At 44.2% G+C, this 18941-nt stretch overlaps 3 protein-coding genes across 6 annotated transcripts; 1 reads left to right on the top strand and 2 right to left on the bottom strand.

Annotated features, from left to right (window-relative positions):
- Window positions 1-617: 617 nt before the first annotated feature.
- Window positions 618-3929, bottom strand: tdp2b (tyrosyl-DNA phosphodiesterase 2b). Of its 2 annotated transcripts, none has more exons than XM_077007776.1 (7): window positions 3531-3707; window positions 3262-3421; window positions 2769-2936; window positions 2180-2271; window positions 1968-2086; window positions 1653-1823; window positions 618-1237 (listed from the first exon to the last, which is right to left on the bottom strand). In XM_077007776.1, the coding sequence occupies exons 1-7, from the start codon at window positions 3541-3543 to the stop codon at window positions 962-964; spliced, it is 999 nt and encodes a 332-aa protein (XP_076863891.1). In that variant the 5' UTR covers window positions 3544-3707; the 3' UTR covers window positions 618-961. The 2 variants fall into 2 exon arrangements, with proteins under 2 accessions (XP_076863891.1, XP_076863890.1); XM_077007775.1 differs by having other exon boundaries at window positions 620-1237; window positions 3262-3425; window positions 3531-3929.
- Window positions 3930-4323: 394 nt separating this feature from the next.
- bag6l (BCL2 associated athanogene 6, like) lies at window positions 4324-13982 on the top strand. 3 transcript variants are annotated; one of them, XM_077008507.1, is made up of 25 exons: window positions 4324-4471; window positions 4975-5061; window positions 5300-5417; window positions 5613-5848; window positions 6145-6216; window positions 6421-6543; window positions 6676-6845; window positions 6989-7118; window positions 7222-7425; window positions 7864-8092; window positions 8340-8399; window positions 8692-8990; window positions 9099-9177; window positions 9483-9799; window positions 9919-10165; window positions 10553-10722; window positions 10942-10995; window positions 11082-11184; window positions 11526-11650; window positions 11743-11877; window positions 11974-12042; window positions 12519-12716; window positions 12834-12941; window positions 13077-13223; window positions 13470-13982. In XM_077008507.1, exons 2-25 carry the CDS (start codon window positions 4984-4986, stop codon window positions 13563-13565), a joined length of 3567 nt encoding a protein of 1188 aa, XP_076864622.1. In that variant the 5' UTR covers window positions 4324-4471; window positions 4975-4983; the 3' UTR covers window positions 13566-13982. The 3 variants fall into 3 exon arrangements, with proteins under 3 accessions (XP_076864622.1, XP_076864619.1, XP_076864620.1); XM_077008504.1 differs by having other exon boundaries at window positions 9886-10165; XM_077008505.1 differs by having other exon boundaries at window positions 4338-4471; window positions 4921-5061; window positions 9886-10165.
- A 444-nt stretch (window positions 13983-14426) lies between these two features.
- Window positions 14427-18615, bottom strand: c6h6orf136 (chromosome 6 C6orf136 homolog). The gene is made up of 8 exons (XM_077008510.1): window positions 18438-18615; window positions 18041-18077; window positions 17859-17961; window positions 17119-17778; window positions 16939-17027; window positions 16601-16801; window positions 16447-16516; window positions 14427-16315 (listed from the first exon to the last, which is right to left on the bottom strand). The coding sequence occupies exons 3-8, from the start codon at window positions 17946-17948 to the stop codon at window positions 16172-16174; spliced, it is 1254 nt and encodes a 417-aa protein (XP_076864625.1). The 5' UTR covers window positions 17949-17961; window positions 18041-18077; window positions 18438-18615; the 3' UTR covers window positions 14427-16171.
- Window positions 18616-18941: the final 326 nt, after the last annotated feature.

Below are 18941 nucleotides of genomic sequence, written 5' to 3'. Positions count from 1 at the left end.
CCATGCATGGGTAAACTCACGCTGTTGCAAAGGTCAAACAAGGTGCAAACATGCTACTACACAGGGGTACATAATGATTTCACAACTGAATGTTTTTTGCAGAGAACTGACCCTATTGATTGGTCCACATTAACTTTAGTAATGTTGGATCCATGATTTCTCACAAGAAATAATATCTGGAAGGACTGAGACAAAATACTCAAAGCATTTTAAAAAATGTTAATTTGAAGGCTCTTTAGCATATTGTAGCCTGCTGCCTAATTAGATTTGTAAAAGACAATATTGTCATGCCAACTGTCACTGTACAACTGTCCCTTCGGGAATGTCTACGTTCGTCCACATATGGCCGTTTCAGTGTTTGTCTGCCTTAAGTGTGATCACTGTGTGTGTGTGTGACACTGACGTATATGATTGTTTAGAAATTAGATATTAAATATTATTCTTTAAATTATTTTTTTTTGGACTTAGAATGCAAGGTGCCTTAGAATTATTAGAAATAAGGAACTTCTGAATTTAAGTAAGGTTTCAGTAAATTGAAGTCATTCATTTAGTTTATTAAGCTTTTATCATGTCATAATAAATATTATATGCTATATGTAATATGGAAGTGAATTAAAAACAAAAAAAACCAAAAAATAAAAAAAAAACACTGACATGAAAAGATTTTTTAAAAACCATCAAAACTGTGAAGAGCAGTAAAGTAAAAATAGACCCTTTAGCATGCCTACATTAATCTGCTTGGTCTAAAGCACCCGACGGGTTTCGTCCCCGCATGCCTCTTTATACATTTTGGTAGTCAAATTTGCAACAAACCAGTGGAAACAAACAGCCAAACTGTGACCAAACCGTTAATAAACAAAGTGAAATTATACTCTTCTTATACTCTTCAGTTTTCTTGTGAAAATGCTCTTAAAATCTTTCAAAGACCGCCAACTATGACTCTCCTTTCTCCTTTGAAAAATCAAGTTGTAAAAGTGCAGTAGATTCCCCAGTGATCGCTTGTGTAACGGCCACAGTCCAGTTTCTCCATTCCAATCAATGCCATGTGTTCAGGAGTCATCTTAGGGCCTGTTGTAGCAGGTCTCAGGTAGAGACGGTCAAAGCGACACCTACTGACATAAGATACTCCCTTATTGCTGTTAATTTTGGTGTCCCATGTAAATCTGCAATGCTCTGGCTTGCCAAGCTCCTCCCACACATCAGTCACACCAGAAGGTAGACCTCCCACCTTTGCCACCTGTTCAGAGACAGAACATAGTGTAATAAAAGATAAGTGACTATACATCTATGGTGATCTAAGTTTTGACACAAACTATAGTAAATTATGACATTAAAGACAACACTTCAGTCACTTCAAGGGCCATATTTACTGAACTCCACTTTAGTTTTAAATGTGCACCAGTTTTACAAAAACCTCTGGACTTCTTAGCTCACTAAAACTTCTAGAACTAAAATTCTTGCTCAACATTTCTGCATGGGTGTACTGCATGGCTCTGGTGTCTTTCAGAGCTTATATATCTACAATTCTGTATCAATGTGAATTCTGAATGCTATTATGAATCTTTTTTAAATGGTTTAGTTAAGAAAAAAAGAAAAAGAGCCTTATCGGTATCAGGAAATGTACGAATTTGTTTGAGAGAGTACAAAATTACTTCAGGGTCTCTAAGATTGGTGTCTCCTCCAAAAATGACGGTCATGTTATCTGGTGCCTCTTTCATCTTCTGAAGAACCACCTTCAATTGTTTCATTCTCTCTGCAGCTTGGTCCTTACAGCTCTCCAAATGAGATGTCATCAAATACAGCTCCTGACCAAAGAAAGTTACCTATGTAGTACAGAATCGTGGTTAGATGTGGATTAGTCAATCACTGATACAGTTCTTGTGGGCCTATTTACACATGCATTAGGGAAATTCCAAACAAACTTATAATGGTGCTACATAACAAACAGCGTTTAGAAAAAACCCCACCTGGGCACATAAAAGATTTCTCATCATCTGTGTTGTTGGGTATGAAACAATTTCACTTTTGTGTAGTTTTACTCTTGATTTTTTCAGCATCAGGCCAGTGAAGTATCCATCCTCATTTCCTTTAAGGATAACACAAAAAAATGCTTTCATCAAAACAACACTCCAAAGCATACAAGATGAACATACATATGAAGAACTTTTCCTTTTTTTACCTTCAACAAACAGGTAACTGACAGCACGCTTTTTAAGATATTGAATATATGATGGGACAAGTTCTTGTAGGAATACCACATCTGGAGTGTATCTGCAAGAGGCCAAAGCACAGTTAATTATAATTAATGTAAAATACAATTTCTTAATCATTAATGCAGTAATGTTATACAAATATTTGCAGTGTTGTCATTTGTTTGACATTTAGCAATACTGATATGCAGAAAGCTGCAGTCCCCATCTGTACTGTGGGCATCCTGACCACACATTTGAGACATTTTAAATATCTGCTCTGAGAATGTTTTGATGAATCACAATGGTCCAAGAAACACAATTTTCAAACATTCTCTCAAAATAATGAAGGCCAGTCTTTAACCACATCAGGGGATCTCGTGTTAATGTTGGAACATGAATATATATTTCATTATATATATATATATATATATATATATATATATATATATATATATATATATATATATATATATATATATATGCATTGCTGTATATAGCAATGTAGCAATACACTCACAATACAGCATTTTGTCCATAACGGTTCAGATTTTAAATCGAGCATCAAATTGAACTCACAAAGCCAGATAAGAACAAAGGCCCCTTGCACGTTCCACAATGCTTAATGTGTCCAAGCCGTCCACATTCCAGGAGACAAGAGAAAGCTTGTGGTCACCTTCATCAGTACCAGTGGCTTTGGACCCAGTACTGCTGGTGCACGCAGGCTCATCCTCAGTCAGGTCAATACTAGACAGTGCAAAATGAGCCAATTCAATTCCATCCAGAGAAATATAAATGATAAATATATCAAATCATCATTCTTCTTCAACTGAAACTTAAAAGCTTAGAAAAAAAACACATGATAATGATCCTGGTTGGCTGACTATGTAGGACATTGGAGTGCAAAAGTAAAAGACAATTTAATGAGCTGTAAATTATGATTCCCAATGTTCACGACTAGGGCAGCAATTATATATATATATATATATATATATATATATATATATATATATATATATATATATATATATATATATTGTAGTGCAGTGATGCAGAATTAGCTATATATTACCAATCAGTTTCAGAGATCATCCTCCTTTTTGGCTCAGGGGAATGAGCCTTCTCTGGGGGACCTGCGTCCTTTCTCTTACTTAACGGTCTGTTTTTTCTCTCCTCTGTGTCCTCCAAGTCAAAAACGGACTCCATATGCGCTTCGAAGAAAGAATTCAGAGCTGTCTAAAGAAAGAGGGGGAGACACATGGGTGGATATAACGATCACTCAGGCCTGTATGCCTTTAACGGGGTAACAGGTTACACTAGTACACCTGTAACGTTACCAACCTCCATATCCCATTCGTTTTCAGCAAGGTAACACTGAGCCACAGCGCTGTCCGACCCAGTGACATGAGCAAATTTGTCGCACATACGCAACCTTGACTCCTCTAAATTTTCCATCGGCGTTACTTCTTTATCCGACATTACAAAATGTCTTAATTTGTGCCCGTTTCTCCGAGTGGCTGCATACGGCGGGACATTTTTAACCTGGTGTAACTGTAATAGTGGTCCGGGTAGAACTCGAGTCTTCTTTTAGTTGTGACCAGTATTTGGAGAAGGGATTCAATATTGGCATTTTTTTTCAAAATCTCTTAAAAGGCGAACTAGATAACACGTCAAATGCTATAAGAATTTATCAACGTATAGGGATCGGATTATTGTATGAGGATATGGTTATTTGTGATATATTTTAATGTTCTGAAGAAATAAAACGTCAATTAGGAATTAAAATGATAAGCCATTATTGAATTAATCCCAATAGTATATTGTATATGATTCATAAACATATAAGTTTCATAAACAATTTTGTGACAAATATGACAAGAAATGCAGTATTAAGAAATAGCCCTATTTTTATATTTAAAATATTTATCTACTTAATCGTATATATTATCGTTTATTTTGTTTCAAATTAATATTCATACGACCTTTATGTTCAAAGACTAAAACCGAAATATTAACTTTGTCACCTTAATTTGTTATACCCGGTTCGTAGCTCGTAGCGAAGCGCAGCGCAAATCCGCTGATCTTCACACCATGGCGAGAACCAGCTGGCGCTGCGTAGTCGGTGTAGATCGCGCGTGTGCGTCATCACGTCGCGGTGACGGCGTACGCAACTGTGGGTTAGCTAGCTAGCTGGCTGTGTCCCGTTAGCTGGCATCAAATAATCGGGATTAAAAAGAGGACCTTTCGTCTTAATCTTCCCACAATAGCACAGGGGAAACAAGGTATTTGATCCCAACTGGGTCGTTTTGTAGTCAGACGTGTTCTCTTGTTTTCTTATACTACGCGGCAAGGTTACACTTATCAAATGCATCTAATCGCCGGCTGCGTTAGCTGGGCTAGTTAGCCGTAGCCATTTAAACCTGCTGCTAGTTAGTTAGCCCGCTAGCTAACGCAGCCTAACGTACTCGAGCTACCCGCTTGGCTCGCGACCCTAATGTCTCGTGATGTATCCATAGTAACTAGCTAGCCAGCTGCTAGCAGTTAAACCGGCTAACTAGTTAGCTAGCCAGCTAAGTGTTAGTGGGTCGGTGGAGTTCATTCACTGCGCCCATTGTTGACTGTGAGGAGGAAGCGGCGCTAAAACCTGAATGTTGTGCCCCTGTAACTGTCTCTGTTTTTATATAGTACAGCGTTGAAAAGTACGTGTGGTCACCTTGTGGTCTTAAACCAGCTCTTAGGTAGAGGAAGAGGTGAACTAGTTACATTTACACGGTTGTCTCGGCAGTGGGGGTCCATGGAGGAGCCGGGGGCTATTGAGGTCACTGTTAAAACTCTAGACTCTCAGAGCAGGAGCTACACTGTCCGGGGAGAGGTAATGTAATCCTGCCTGGGTCAGCAGTTAAACTTCACCTAATAACACCCTTTCTGTAACTAGTAACTAATAACATAAACAATTATTATTATATATGTGCTATTAGTGAGAGTATTAACTATGGAGATGGAAAAACATCTTGGCTTGACCTAAACTGATGCAGATCATATCATGAAGACCTAACTGAGCTTTATTTGTTTATATTCTGATTAATTCATTATTTCTTTCCTTTTTTCAGTGGACAGTGAAAGAGTTTAAAGAGCATATTGCTTCCTCGGTTGAGATCCCTATGGATAAGCAAAGGCTGATATACCAGGGCAGGGTGCTGCAGGATGAAAGGACTCTAACAGAATACAGTGAGTCTCGTTGCATACATAGAAATGTCTCAAAAAGGTACTAAAGTACTTAGGTACTAAGATGTAGCCCACCAACAGGTTTTGTAGAGTAGTCCTCATCACTTTTGGTTACTCTGAAGGCACGAAGATCATAAAAAAAGTGGTATGTGACTTCTCACATTTTGTTGTTGCATTGTATCCTTTGTTTTTTCTCAGACGTTGATGGAAAGGTTATTCATCTCGTTGAGAGGGCCCCGCCTCAGACTGCACAGTCTGGAGGTGGGGGAGGAGCGGAGGCTAGCTCATCTGGAGGAGCAGATGGAGGCTCCAGCTCTTCTCACTCCTCTACCTCCACCTCCCAAGGAACTCCGCACGACCGCAACGGCAATAGCTACGTCATGCTGGGAACCTTTAACCTCCCTGTTAACATCATGGATCCCCAGCAGATTCAGGTTAACTTTTGCCAGACCTAGCCGTCAACAGAATCAACCCTCTCTCTTCAATCCTATGATTTCCATTAAAATATATTTTCCAATGCTCCTCCCTTCAAAAATTTGGAGACTTACTATTCACCCTGCCTTTCTATCCACTGCGAGATAAAAACAGGCAGTGAGAACTTCCTCCTTGTGTGGAACTCTGTAGTTTGGTTGTTATTGCTGAGTACAGAGCCCAGAACTGTCTAGTGCTAACTATTAGCATGGGAAGTTACGTGTTGTTAACAATTAAACATTAATATGTTGTCTACTAGATGTCTGTGCAACAGATGATGGCTGGTGTTGGGGAGGCTGGGCGGAATCCCAGAGTCAGTACCAGCACTGGGGTAAGACACCTGAGAGGTTCAGTAGAACTTTCAGTATGTTATTTGTACTGCAGTAATAGAGGATTTACAAATAAAATCTTGAATATATATATTTATCAGGTTTTGTCTTAGTAAAGCCGGAGTTGATCCTGGTGTGTCCATGACACATTTCCGTAGATCCAGACTGGAGCTTTAACAATTGTGTACTGGTTTTCATACCTCCAGAGCAATGGATCTGTGGATGTGCATATCAACTTGGACCAATCAGTGCACAGTGAACCAAGGATAAGGCTCCAGTTGGCTGAAAACCTGTTGCGAGAGACTCAGTCTTTGATCCACAGACTGGAGGTGTGGTCTTCTCTCGACAGCCTGTAACAACCATTAGAACTGGTCATTGAGTTATGTATATTTCCTTGATGTGCTTGGTTACTGTGACAGTATAAAGAATTCAGTTACGGTAAAATATAAATTTGGTTTCAGGGTCAACCAAGCGCAGCATCTACCCATCAGGCGTCTGTCGCTCCTCAGCCATCTTCCACACCTTCCTCCTCATCCATGCAACCCATGGACACCTCTCCACCACCACCTCCTGCCTCCTCTTCCTCCTCTGCATCCACGCAGACAGAGGGACCCCCTCACTCTGGACCAAAGTAAGACCTTTGACTTTGATGATCTGATTTAGTCTCATTGAAAGGTGCTGCACCATAGAATGCTAGAACATTTATGTGGAAAATCGAAACTGCATGGCAGAGCTGTAAAGTACGTTGTTTTTCTTTCCTTCGTCTGTGATCAGTCATCCAAGTCCATTGGAGCTGGTAGAGGTTCTGTCTGAGGTGCGGAGGGTGGAGGAGAGACTTCGCCCCTTCATGGAGAGAACCCACTCCATACTGGGAGCTGCTGCATCAGCGGATTACAATAACAACGTATAACAAAATACACACGTACAATTTAACATTGGTCAGAGAAACGGTAATATTGTAATCAGATGTGCTCTAAATCCACGTACTGCGCTCCGTTCTTTAATAGACTCAAGAGCGCGAGGAGGATCAGCGCACTCTCAATATGGTTGGAGAATCCCTCCGTCTCCTAGGCAACACCTTGGTTGCTTTGAGCGATCTCCGGTGTAATCTGGCTGCTCAACCTCCCCGCCACCTGCATGTGGTTCGGCCTATTTCCCACTATACGTCCCCCGTTTTGTTGCAGAGTGGACTGCCCCACATGCCCATACCGGTGAGCTACCAGACTTATTTGTTTGTTTATGCCAGGGGTCACCAACCTTTTTGAAGTTGGGAGCTACTTCTTGGATACCAATTATTGCGGAGGGCTACCAGAAAGAAAGTTGTTGGGGGGGGGGCGCGAACGAAAGTTGTTGAGCGGGGGGGTAGGGGGGGGGTGGTATGTGAAGACTGCTAGCAACCGCGGACAATCGCTAATAGCAGCAAAAACATAAACGATGCAGCGCTTTGGTGCATGGCAATATAGTGAGCTGTTTTTAAAACAAGCCCGCGGGCGACTCATAACGTCCTCGCGGGCGACATGGTGCCCGCGGGCACCACGTTGGTGACCCCTGGTTTATGCTATTGTGAGTATGATTGTCTGTGATCCAGGTGGATTTTTGAAATGTGCAGAATGTCTGTTTTCAAGTGTTTGTGTCGCTGTTATTTACAGATGAACATTGGCACAACTGTTACCATGACCTCCAACGGCAGACAGGCAGGTGAAAGTCAGCCACCAACATCTCAACCATCCGGCCAATCAGAGGTGCAGAATCAGGCACAGGAACAACCTCCTCCATCCAATGGAGCCAATCAACAGCCTGGTCAGGGAGCTCCTCGGGTGATCAGAATCACTCACCAGACCATGGAGCCTGTGGTGATGATGCAGATGAACCTGGATGGTGCGTCCAGAGTCACTCTCAGTGTTTTTGTGTTTAGTCTTATAGTTCAGCTGTCCATTCCTGGTCTGGCAGAAACTATTTAACGAATGCCGTTGTCTCATTTCACTACTGGCACAATAATCTGTCATTCATTTGACCGTATTTCGGTTTTGGTATATGTGCTCCACTGAGCAGAATGTCAACAGAGGTTATCTGATTGGTTGGGGCAGTAGTGTAATCCACTGATCTGTGCATTTTTGTGCAACAGATTCAGGCAATGGACCTCAAGTCCCGGTCCAGCAGAACGGCACCGCTGCTGGACAGGCCGGTGAGTGTCCACTATTCCTCAAAGTGCAAACTAACCACACTCACCTTGAGATTTAATGCAGCAATTCCTGGGGACAGTGATCTCAGGAATCTGCTATTGCTTAAATCCAAATAACATTTTATGTTGTTATTGTTGGTTATACATGTTTGCTATAGATGTTATAGTATTCCTTATAGATGTAGAAGTGTCCTTTGTCCAGCAACGTGGATTTCACTTGGTATCGGTGGTTTCTTTCAGTGTTCTTGGTATCAACATTCATTTATTTTTTGCTTGTCTCTCATTTTCTCCGAAGGAACTCCGCCCATCCACATCCCGGGCCTGCCTCCAGAGTTCATGCAGGCCATCGTACACCAGATCTCTCAGCAGGCTGCTGCCATGGCGACGGCAGCATCAGCATCACACCAGCCGGGTGCTCCGCCTCCTGCCGCTCAGCACGTAGAAGGCCAAGCTGCCCCGCCCCCTCCCCAGGCCAGGGTCGTCATCACTCGACCCTCCTTCACCCCGCGCGTGCCCCAGCCCGCTGGCACCAGAGCAGCCACCATCAACCTGCGCGCGGCAGTGCCCCCTACAGGCGGCCAGCAGCCCGGGCAGGTGAATCGTTGTGAAGCTCTTCGGTTCAGTTAGTTTAGACACAATTTGTACGTGTTTTTATTTGTAGTTTGACACCTCTGTCATTGTGTCGCACGTTCTTGTCTCCAGGGCAACACCATGGCTGCTTCTCCTCTCACTCAGATGGTGAGCGGCTTGGTGGGGCAGCTTCTCATGCCGATGCACACCGGTAAGATCTCCACGCGTAACTCCTGCCTGGCGTGCTCTATAGCCAAAACACACCTCATCTCTGGCCCAACACCTTCTTTGGAGTCCCTGTACAATGTTCACATTATGAAAGATATCGCACCTTCTGTCATGAAGAAGTGGAAATGAACCCAGAACTGTATTCAAGATAACAACAAGCCAACAAGCTATTACCTCTGCCTACTGAGCCTTTATTGTTCTTCATTTGATGACTAACGTTGGAACCAGAGCTTTCTTGTCAGATGTTGATCAAGACCGTCAACTGAACTTGACTTATTCCCTTCCCAGGCGTCCAAACTTCAACTACCTCTTCATCCCACTCATTCTCCTTCTCCACGTCTTCATCTTCTTCCTCGCCGTCCTTCGCAACCGCTCCCCCTCCCTCGGCCAACACGTCTGGCCAGACGACCACTCGTACGACCAGCACAGCCTCCGTAGGCCAGTCTCAGGAGGGCGTCCCGGAGGGGAATCTGCCCCACCTGCTTGGGTCCCTCTTGGGAGGAGCTGCTGGAGTGGGTGGGGGCATCTCTGGAGGCACTCCATCCATTACAGTGACTGTGCCTGGTGTTCCTGCCTTCATCCAGGGCTTGTCTGATTTCATCCAGGTCAGTGTTGGTGTTTTTCCTATAGATTCACCCACACGTATTAAAAATAGCAAGTTTTTACAGAATTTATGTTGTTTTTTCTCCAGGCCAATGAACCTGTATTCCCTCCCCCAAACCAGCCTCCACCCGCCCCTGCCGCCCCACCCGCACCGTCAGCGTCGCCCGTCAGCCCCCAACAGGCCCCGCCCAGTGGAACAGGGGACTCTTTGAGCCCAGAGCTGTTCACGGGAATTGTGCAGGGTGTGCTGTCCACCATGATGGGTTCTCTGGGTGCAGGGCAGGGGAACAGCGAGAGCATCGCCCAGTTCATCCAGAGGCTGTCCCAGACCAGTAACCTCTTCACCCCCGGAACTGGGGATGCTGTGGGTGAGTGTGTGTGTGTGTGTGTGTGTGTGTGTGTGTGTGTGTGTGTGTGTGGTACTTGAACTGTGATTAAGGAACACTGTAAACTTCATTCACCTTTAGACATTATACTTACACATAAGACACTGCCTTAAGTCAGTCAAGGTTGTTGGGGAAGTATTGAGCAGTTTTATCCACAAAGGGCAGCATTGTTTTCAGCATTTTGGTTTTTGTCACAAGCATCCTTATTAGTAAACCATTTGGATGGTTCGCAAACAAGTGGTTCTTTACATGGGCTGTAATTCTGCTTGGTTGGAATAAAAACCAGCGGTCCAGTGTGGACGGCGTGTCCATGGGTTAGGGGACCCGGCTGTTGCGCGGGGGTCTCACGCTCTTGTGTCTCCGTGCCAGGTTTCTTTGGAGACCTGTTGTCTTTGGTATGTCAGAGCTTCTCCATGGTAGACATGGTGCTGTTGCTGCACGGGAATCCCCAGCCCCTCGCTCGCATCCAGCCCGAACTCACAGCCTTCTTCACCCAGCACTATCTCCAGGGTGTGGAGCCTACCGACGCCAACATCGCTGTAAGCAACCCACATCCGCGGAGTTGCCACGCACCATCACTGCGCTGGAGTGTAAACGTCCGTCCCCATGTTTGTTCTGTTCCGAGAAGTCATTATATTTACCATCCCCATTATTACCAGACTTGAGTGCAGAATTAGTTCAGGCTACTATTTATTGCAGATATGGACCAAAAACTGACCCGGTTATTGTCATAACTTGTCATATATGTTTCCCTCTAGACTGCCGCAGAAGACCTGATCAATGGACTTGAGGAGTATATTGCCGAGAGCTTCGTAAGTTCAACACACTCGCGTACCACCGTTTCGAACCGTTTTCGCAACAAGAGACCTGACGTTTTTGTTGGATGGCTGGGTGTCAGTCCACAGTCACGGTGCGAGAGGGGGTGGACATCATCCAGACCAACATGTCCTTCCTCAGGCAGCAGTTCACACGCATGGCCACACACGTCCTCCGCTGTACAGGTACCACCGGCTCCACCTACAGCAGTGCACACATGGGCCATCTGTGTTTTAGCAGGCACACGGTAAAGTGAGTCGCTTTCGCCAAAGGCCAAAACCACAATGCGGCCATGCACCGTGCTTGTATAAGACACCCACGTTTGCATAAGACCGTACGCGTACGTGTACTTATTTGTTGAGAAGACGTACGACTCTCTTGATGATCAGCATGAATACACTCAGGATAAGAGTCCCGTAAGAGGCAGGATAGTCTAAATAGGGGAGGCTTTGTCACATCTGATCCACTATTAAGTGATTTGCCATAACACTATAGACACTGAGTGTCTTGATTTCTCCTTTTGCAGATCACACCTTCGGTCCCCGTTTGCTGTTCCTGTGCACTCAGGGCCTGTTTGAATGTCTGGCTCTCAACCTGTGCTGTTTACGAGGAGAACAGAGGGCTCTGACTGCAGTCATCAACCACCGCATTGTTAGTTCAGCGTCCACACACTCGCTCTCTGATGATGCCGGTTCCTCTTTGAAGGACGGCAACTGACGCTCTAACTGTGTTTGTTCGTACAGAGGAGGATGTCTGCGGAGGTGAACCCCAGTCTGGTAAACTGGCTGACCAGCATGATGTCAATGAGACTCCATGTGATCCTAGACCACAACCCAGTTACAGAGGACCAGATCCAGCATTATGTAGTCCACACACAGGTCATACGAATGCCTTCAGAACTCATTCAAACACTTGTTCTTAATTTAGCTCTCCATACCTGTTTTTCTAAATATATTTGTTGCTTCTAATTATAGGCTGAATCTGCTGAGAGGGAGGAGTCAGAGGCTCAAGACGGCCAACCAGCAGAGGGCCAGAATGTGCAGGTGAACGAATATGCAGAAGAGCTCTAATGAGATGTGCCGTTTCTAATTACTAGTGTGTATCTTTCATTAGCAGACATACAGATAACTAAATGGCATTCACTGCAAAGGCTACATTAAATATCTGTGGGAAGTTACCCGCTCACATCTTCAGAGTTTAAACGAACATGTAGGTCATAACACAAGTGGAAGCTTTCTAACATTGCAGTCCATCACTGAAAATGTTGAAAGCCATGTAATACATCTGCTCACATATTTCAACAAATGATTATCATCACACTATAGAATGTCTGATAAAACAAAACACTGTTTGAAATGTTTGTTTCAACACTAACCTGCTTATTCTTAATACATGTTAAATAATATCAAGTTCAATTATGTTCAGTGAAACTAGTCAGTGGTTTTATGGACATTTTTTTTTAACGCCTTGCAAGATGCACAGATGCAGGACTGATGTGATTCATGACTGTGTCCTACAGATGGAGGAGGGTTTGTCTCCAGCTCCTGCCACCACCGCTGAAGAAGCCTTGGCATCGTCTGGCGAGAGCGCCAGTAGAGACGGGGCGGAGCCTGCCGCGGACCTCGCTCCTCACAGGTCGTCGTCAGGGGAGACGCGAGCAGGAGGCGGAGAGGAGTCGGGCATGCAGGCGGAGCCGTGGGCAGCCGCCGTCCCTCCCGTGAGACCCTCCCTCCTCACTTTCTCACTACATACTTCTCAACGAGACTCTCGCAGGAGGTCTGCTGTTACTCCGAATGACAGAGGCGCGTGTGTGTATGTGTGTGTGTTCTGTCAGGAGTGGGTGCCCATCATTAGGCACGACATGCTGTCCCAGCGGAAGATGAAGGCTCAGCCCCCCATGTCGGATGCTTACCTTCAGGGAATGCCTGCAAAGAGGAGGAAGGTTGGTGCTGGCAACCTTTTGGATTTTAGTGTAGGAATGAATCCTGAAAGATGTGCCACGTTTTATAGAAAGATACTACACACGTAGGTGCACTGTATGAACCGTACTCATGATAGTCTGCACTGTGTCGTGAAGACTGCTCAGGGTGAGGGACCACACCTTTCTCTCTCCGACGCTGTGAACCGTGCTGCCAGGACCGTAGGAGTGCGGCCCGTCACTACCCCAGACAGCCTGCAGGTGGAGCTAGAAACACCAGAACTTCAGGACGCCTATACAAATCAGGTGACGCAGGATCTAAATGGCTCGTTTTACCAGTGCTTTGCTTTCAGTATCTTCAACTAAGCTTCGTTTTATCTTTGTACTTTTAGTCTGGAAATAAGGGGGTGGGGGTGGGGGTGGGGGTGGGGGGAGCACACATTACAGCCCACAAAAACATGGGGCTGGAGCGGTACAGTAAGATATGAAAGTTATGAATAAGTGGATATGAAAGTTTCTGAACAAAATTCTTTCCTTGTATGTCCCTTTCAGGTTAAGAGTGACCTAAAGAAAAAAGTCAGTGAAGACCCCGACTACAACTCGCAGCGTTTCCCCAACACGCACAAGGTTTTCTCGGATGACTCCTAACTGTAAAGATTCATTTTGCACGCGATTACCAATTCAGATGTTCACATGACCCATTAGGGACTCAAACGGGCAATAGAGGAACTGGATTCTTCTGTGAACGTGACTGATCCTCGCACTCTTCACTTCGTATGCAGAAGGCAACGTTTATTGTGAACACTTCCTAATCTTCTTGGTAGACCATGTATTTGGGACCAGTTACCTTCTATCCAGTTTCACTCTTATTGCATCTGTGTATATCCTCAAGGCTTCCTGTGTAATTTCAGTTGTAAATTAGCTGTATATTGGTGTAATTTGTTTTTATTAGTGGCAATAAATGCAGCCTCAGTGCTACCATACACACTTGAAACAAGTGTACTTTCTCCATTACAGGATGACCAGTGAGTGGTCTGAGGTTTTTAATAAAAAGGACCAATCAGGTTTCTTTTAGCGGGATAAATGGATGGTTTTAAGTCAGCCCACTATGATGAGCATTTACCTCAAACTGCTGTGGTTTTTCCATCACTGTCTCCCTGTGCTTAACTCCCGGTGCTTGGGACTTGCGACTACCACTTTTCTTTCATAAATTCAAAATCTACACGTTAATGTTGCTTGTGAATGTGGCTGTTCTACAATAAAAATGTAGCCCTAAATATTTCATTTCAACCTCTATGAAACTTGTTTCAAATTAACATTTAAAGGTTAACAAATAGCATGATGTCTGTATTAATATGTTCAGGAGAATGTAATGTGATGTGAACACAATCATTTGAATTTGATCTGTCTTTACACACATGAACCCAAAACTAAAGACAAACTCAACAAAGTACCTTTCCACTTATTATTCATAATCATAATCATGATCAAATTTGACATTCCAAGTAGTTAATGCTGTGTTTACACTTTATTCACACTTTCATACCCAAATTTGTGTTAACATCAGCAAATAAATATTACAGCAACAGACCAAGGATTTAGCAGAATGATAAAGTTTTTATGGATCCTAACACTCATAAATTATCGAAAGTTTAACTGCAATAGTTCTATAAGCCTCAATAACTTAAAGTGCAAGCAGTATGTTGTACTCACAGAAACCACAGAAAAGAGCTATGCCTGTGTTTTTCTTTGTCACAGTAGCAAGATTAAGTGTGTATCCTCAGTGTATGTGTTTTACCATCTATGAATGCAATCTGCGTTCTCAATTTTATGAACCACAAAACATTTAGATTGGTGAATCGACTGGTAAATTTACATATCTGAAAATGCTATCTATTACCTCTGGGTGTTAAAGAAAAATGACTATCACTTTGTAATCTCAACGGTATAAATGATTAGCAAAAAAAAATGGTAGCTCATCAGACACCAAAGAAAGGCAAAACAAATGAGCCTCCATTTGTATTGGGAAGTAATGATAAATAAGAGGCCAAGGCTTCAGATTTATGTAAGAACCACCCACCCATCCACAACATGCTTACTTGCTTTTCTACAATGACAGGATGGGTCACCAACAAAAGCAGTTTACATGCTAGTAGTGCAGAGGTGTGATACTTGTGCAAAGACAACATGGTTTAATACACTGTGTCTGGGTGCATGCTGGACACCTTTCCATTGGCTGCTCCAGCTCAGTTCAAGAGAAGGCCAATGATGTAATGCCACTCTACTAGTGTATTTCATTACCAGTTACCAACTTTACTCCAAACTGGGGCTTCAACCCTTCCAAACCTCCATTTTTGCATTTAATCAGGAATCTAATTCACTTTAACCAATCCAATAACTGGGCTGTGCTGTAATTTGTCCATATAAGCTATGGCATACGGTGAAGACATGGCTTGTGAAGGCAAAACACATTGAAGCATAGCATAAATGGAACCAGTGTTTCAGTCCATGTCCCAACAGGTTACAGCTACAACAGGAGTGCTGCTTTTACTGGAGGTGATAGAAATGCCGCAGACACACGCTGAGTGCCGTGAGGATCACTGTGGAAGTGGAGTACATCTGGTGTACATCTGGTGGGTGGCAGCAGCTCGCGTATACGAAGCAGACAGCAGGACACGCTTCACATTACTGTATTTGATTAATGAAGCTGTATGAAAAATGACTGGTATGCACGTGAAATGCATTTTGAATTTATATATATATGAGAGAGAGAGAGAGAGAGAGAATGAATGAATAGCATGAATCTGTTCCTTGACATAAGCTCAGTAACTTCACCACTCTTCTTCTCTAGAGCTGTGTGTGCTTGTCATCACCTGACACAGTAAACACAATGTAAGAAAATGGGGGGCGCGGGGGAAAAAAGCTTGCAGTAGTGGTTTCCAGTGCACGAGACGCTGCCTATAGGCATTAGCAGACGGAGCTACAGAGATTTGGCTTGAGGCATAGCACAGTATTCCATTAAATACATCAGACAGGTAAGACAGTGGACCCGACAGCTGTTTTCTAGTGATATAGTTTCAATTTCCAGCTGTTGTTATCCTTGGTTGTTGGCTTTTCACTTCAGTTCTAATTTGCCTTCTCTTTCAGGTTTTCTCGAGGACGTTTCCTCTTCACACTCACTGATGACAGTAACAACATTCTCCGGCACACACAGCCACGCCCGGACACCCAGGATCTTGTCTGCGCTCCCTTCCTTACTCTGGGCTCTGTGTGGCGGAGGAGAGCAGTGGTGGTAGGAGGTTGAGGGCGGGCCGGGGCTCCTGAACACCCAGGGCCACCAGGGCCCCCGCCAGAAGCGTCGTCACTTTGGGAAGCACGGGTGGTTGGGCCTGCATCACCTGCAGGTGCAAAAAACACCATCAATGACTCAGAATCCATCTTTCCAGGTCGGCCATGTTTTAGTGCTCATGACTACCACAATCGGCAAAGACCAGCAGAATCACTGCAAGCAAAAGATTGGCACTCTGACCTTTTCGACCTTATGACAGCGTACGAGTCCGTCGGAGCCCACATAGAAGGTGGAGAATGCGTCATATGTCCTGTTAAAGCAACAAAAAACAAGTTCTCATAGGGATACTGCACACACACACACACAAAGAGCCTTGCCCTGTACACAGCTGTACCTATAAAGCTGGGTCTTGTCCTTCTTGTAGAAGCGAAGCAGCAGAAGGTACAAGGGCAGGCCCTTGACCCGCCAGCGCACTTTGATGGAGCCGTCCTCCGGGTGCTTCGTCAACTTCAACACCTCCATGCGCGTGTCCGCATAATAACACAGACACAGCAATCGCCACAGCGACAGGGTCAGCTGGTACGCCCAACGGCCTCTAAGGAAGTAGAGAGAAGAACGCTGCCTTTCATCTGCTGTCTGCAACACTTACTCTACCAAAACGTAATAAATATACTAAAGAAGTGGTCATGAATGTAATTCATAAAAAAAAAAAAAAAAAAAAAAAAATCTCACCTAGTCTTGGTGTTGAGAAGACCATTGATAAACTCTAAATCACTGGAATACATGCTGTAGTCGTGATTCTTCACAAAAAATTTGGGGAGCTGGAAGACAACGTGACCACATAGTGACTCAAGAGCGAACCCAGTTTAAAACATACAGAAAGCCGGCACGGCTCACTTCCTGAAGTGTTACCTCAATCCTGAGTCTCTCGTACATGAGTGCAAGTTTCTCATCGTTCTCCTTGTTTTTCTCACTCAATCCGCTCTGCGTGCTCCCCATCTGTGCGTGACTGCAGAGTGAGAGCTGGGACATCGGGGTGCAGGCCTGTCTTTCATGTCCAACTCTCAGGCTGTCTGCAACCTCCATCCCGGGGCAATGGAAGCTAAAGAAATGCGAGCCCAAAGCGAACGGACTGGGACATCCTTCGGTTTCAAACAAACTCCGGAACGAGACCTGCTCCCTCTGCGGTCTGCTCTCAGTCCATACTTTTCCAGTAACGCTAATGTCATCGTCTCTCCTCCCGTCAACAGTGGTTAAGGGGAAAAAAAGGTCAGTGGGACAGTTGGTTCCCAACGCATGGAGCTCACTCAACTTGACTTGTCCAAACAAGGGCACCTTGACCAGGGTGCACTGCTCATTCTTCTCCCTGGGTGTAAACAGCACACACAGGCTAACGGTCTCCTCCCACTCCTCATCCAGACTGTGCACCCTACACGGCTGGCAGGCATGGTGGAGCGGGTAAGAAAGGATTGGCTTCTTGGCAGATTGGTAATTCAGGCTATTTGGGGGCGCCAAAGCCCATGATGCACTGCTAATAACTCTACAGGTGCCATTCAACCGGGAACCAAGTTTCTGCAAATAAGGTAACATAGTTAGTTTCTAAGTACATGAATAGCTTTACAGTGTAATCAAAAGAACAGACGTGTATCTACCTGCCAGCTCTGTTTCTTTACTGGTTGTCTGCTACAATGGCTCCTGATACAACCCACCCAAAATGAGACCCCCCTTCTGCACACAGCCATTCAGGTCAGGGTGCTGGGGAACCCAACAATATTAGACGATCAGTAAACTGGCATAGTTGTACAAATCAGTGATGAGGAAAAGTTTAATTTACCATCCACTGTCAGCGTGCGATCTGTGATCCAGCTTATCTATAAAGAGAAAAAGAATGATCTCAGCTTTTAAAGTATCATTTCTCACACACACACACACACACACACACACACACACACACACACACACACACACACACACACACACACACACAAACTGGACAATGTTTGCATCTGAACTGATGAGAGTGAGATGTCAGTGTAGCTTAGATTGATTTTATATCGAGAATTTCTTGCAGAAACACAAGACACACAAACGTCCGAGCCGAGAGCTAACAGCCAGCCTAGCTAACCAGCTGGTTACACGGCTAATCACAACTAGTTAACCTAGCTGCGTCGGCTAACTTAGCCAAGTAAAGTAGCTAGCCTGACTCCTAGCAAATGTAGTTTGACGCGTACCTGTACACAGACACTTGTGTGAAGAGTCACTTTTGTGCAGGAATGTTTGAATCGATAAGAGTGTTTTGAAATATGAATATTATAACATCAGAATCTCTCGCTAACGTTACTCAAATGTCACATCTCTTCAATGCCCTTGCCCACCGCAACGGTAGTGCGCATGCGTGAACTACAACGGAACCCACCTATCTCTGAGCAACAGCCATGCCGGATGTGACGTAATTTGACAGGCTTGTGCAAAATAAAGGTCCGTTGGCGACTGCCCCAAAACTTTGTGAACGCGCTTTATTTTATCCGATATTGCATTGGTGGAATTTGTCCTAGAGTCTTAATTAAGGGATTCGATGTAGCCTATAATGGGGTTTATTTTATTGTTATACTTAATTGTTGCCCTTTAAAAAACTACTTTTCCAGAGCTAAGGACCTATATTTAATTATATCTTATTTAACTAAAGCGAATTAAGGAATTCATTTTGAAATCCCTAATAAATATATTCGCACCCC

This window comes from Brachyhypopomus gauderio, chromosome 6 (genome assembly GCF_052324685.1).
Source record: "Brachyhypopomus gauderio isolate BG-103 chromosome 6, BGAUD_0.2, whole genome shotgun sequence".
Taxonomy (NCBI): Eukaryota; Metazoa; Chordata; class Actinopteri; order Gymnotiformes; family Hypopomidae; genus Brachyhypopomus; species Brachyhypopomus gauderio.
The sequence above is the reverse complement of the archived record's forward strand: the minus strand, read 5'-3'. Positions and strand labels throughout refer to the sequence as shown.

Bases quoted from the DNA above. Each gene is read 5' to 3' on its own strand.
- tdp2b (XM_077007775.1), bottom strand. From the start codon at position 3,668: ATGTCGGATAAAGAAGTAACGCCGATGGAAAATTTAGAGGAGTCAAGG. The intron at 2,937-3,261 runs GTAATATATAGC...TGCACTGTCTAG, and splicing joins ATGATCTCTGAAACTGATTG to TATTGACCTGACTGAGGATG. The intron at 1,824-1,967 runs GTGGGGTTTTTT...TGTACTACATAG, and splicing joins GAAATCTTTTATGTGCCCAG to GTAACTTTCTTTGGTCAGGA.
- bag6l (XM_077008504.1), top strand. From the start codon at position 4,984: ATGGAGGAGCCGGGGGCTATTGAGGTCACTGTTAAAACTCTAGACTCT. The intron at 6,217-6,420 runs GTAAGACACCTG...TCATACCTCCAG, and splicing joins GAGTCAGTACCAGCACTGGG to AGCAATGGATCTGTGGATGT. The intron at 13,224-13,469 runs GTGACGCAGGAT...TGTCCCTTTCAG, and splicing joins AGGACGCCTATACAAATCAG to GTTAAGAGTGACCTAAAGAA.
- c6h6orf136 (XM_077008510.1), bottom strand. From the start codon at position 17,948: ATGGCTGTGTGCAGAAGGGGGGTCTCATTTTGGGTGGGTTGTATCAGG. The intron at 17,028-17,118 runs GTAACACTTCAG...GTTGTCTTCCAG, and splicing joins ACGAGAGACTCAGGATTGAG to CTCCCCAAATTTTTTGTGAA. The intron at 16,316-16,446 runs GTCAGAGTGCCA...TTGCACCTGCAG, and splicing joins GCTGTCATAAGGTCGAAAAG to GTGATGCAGGCCCAACCACC.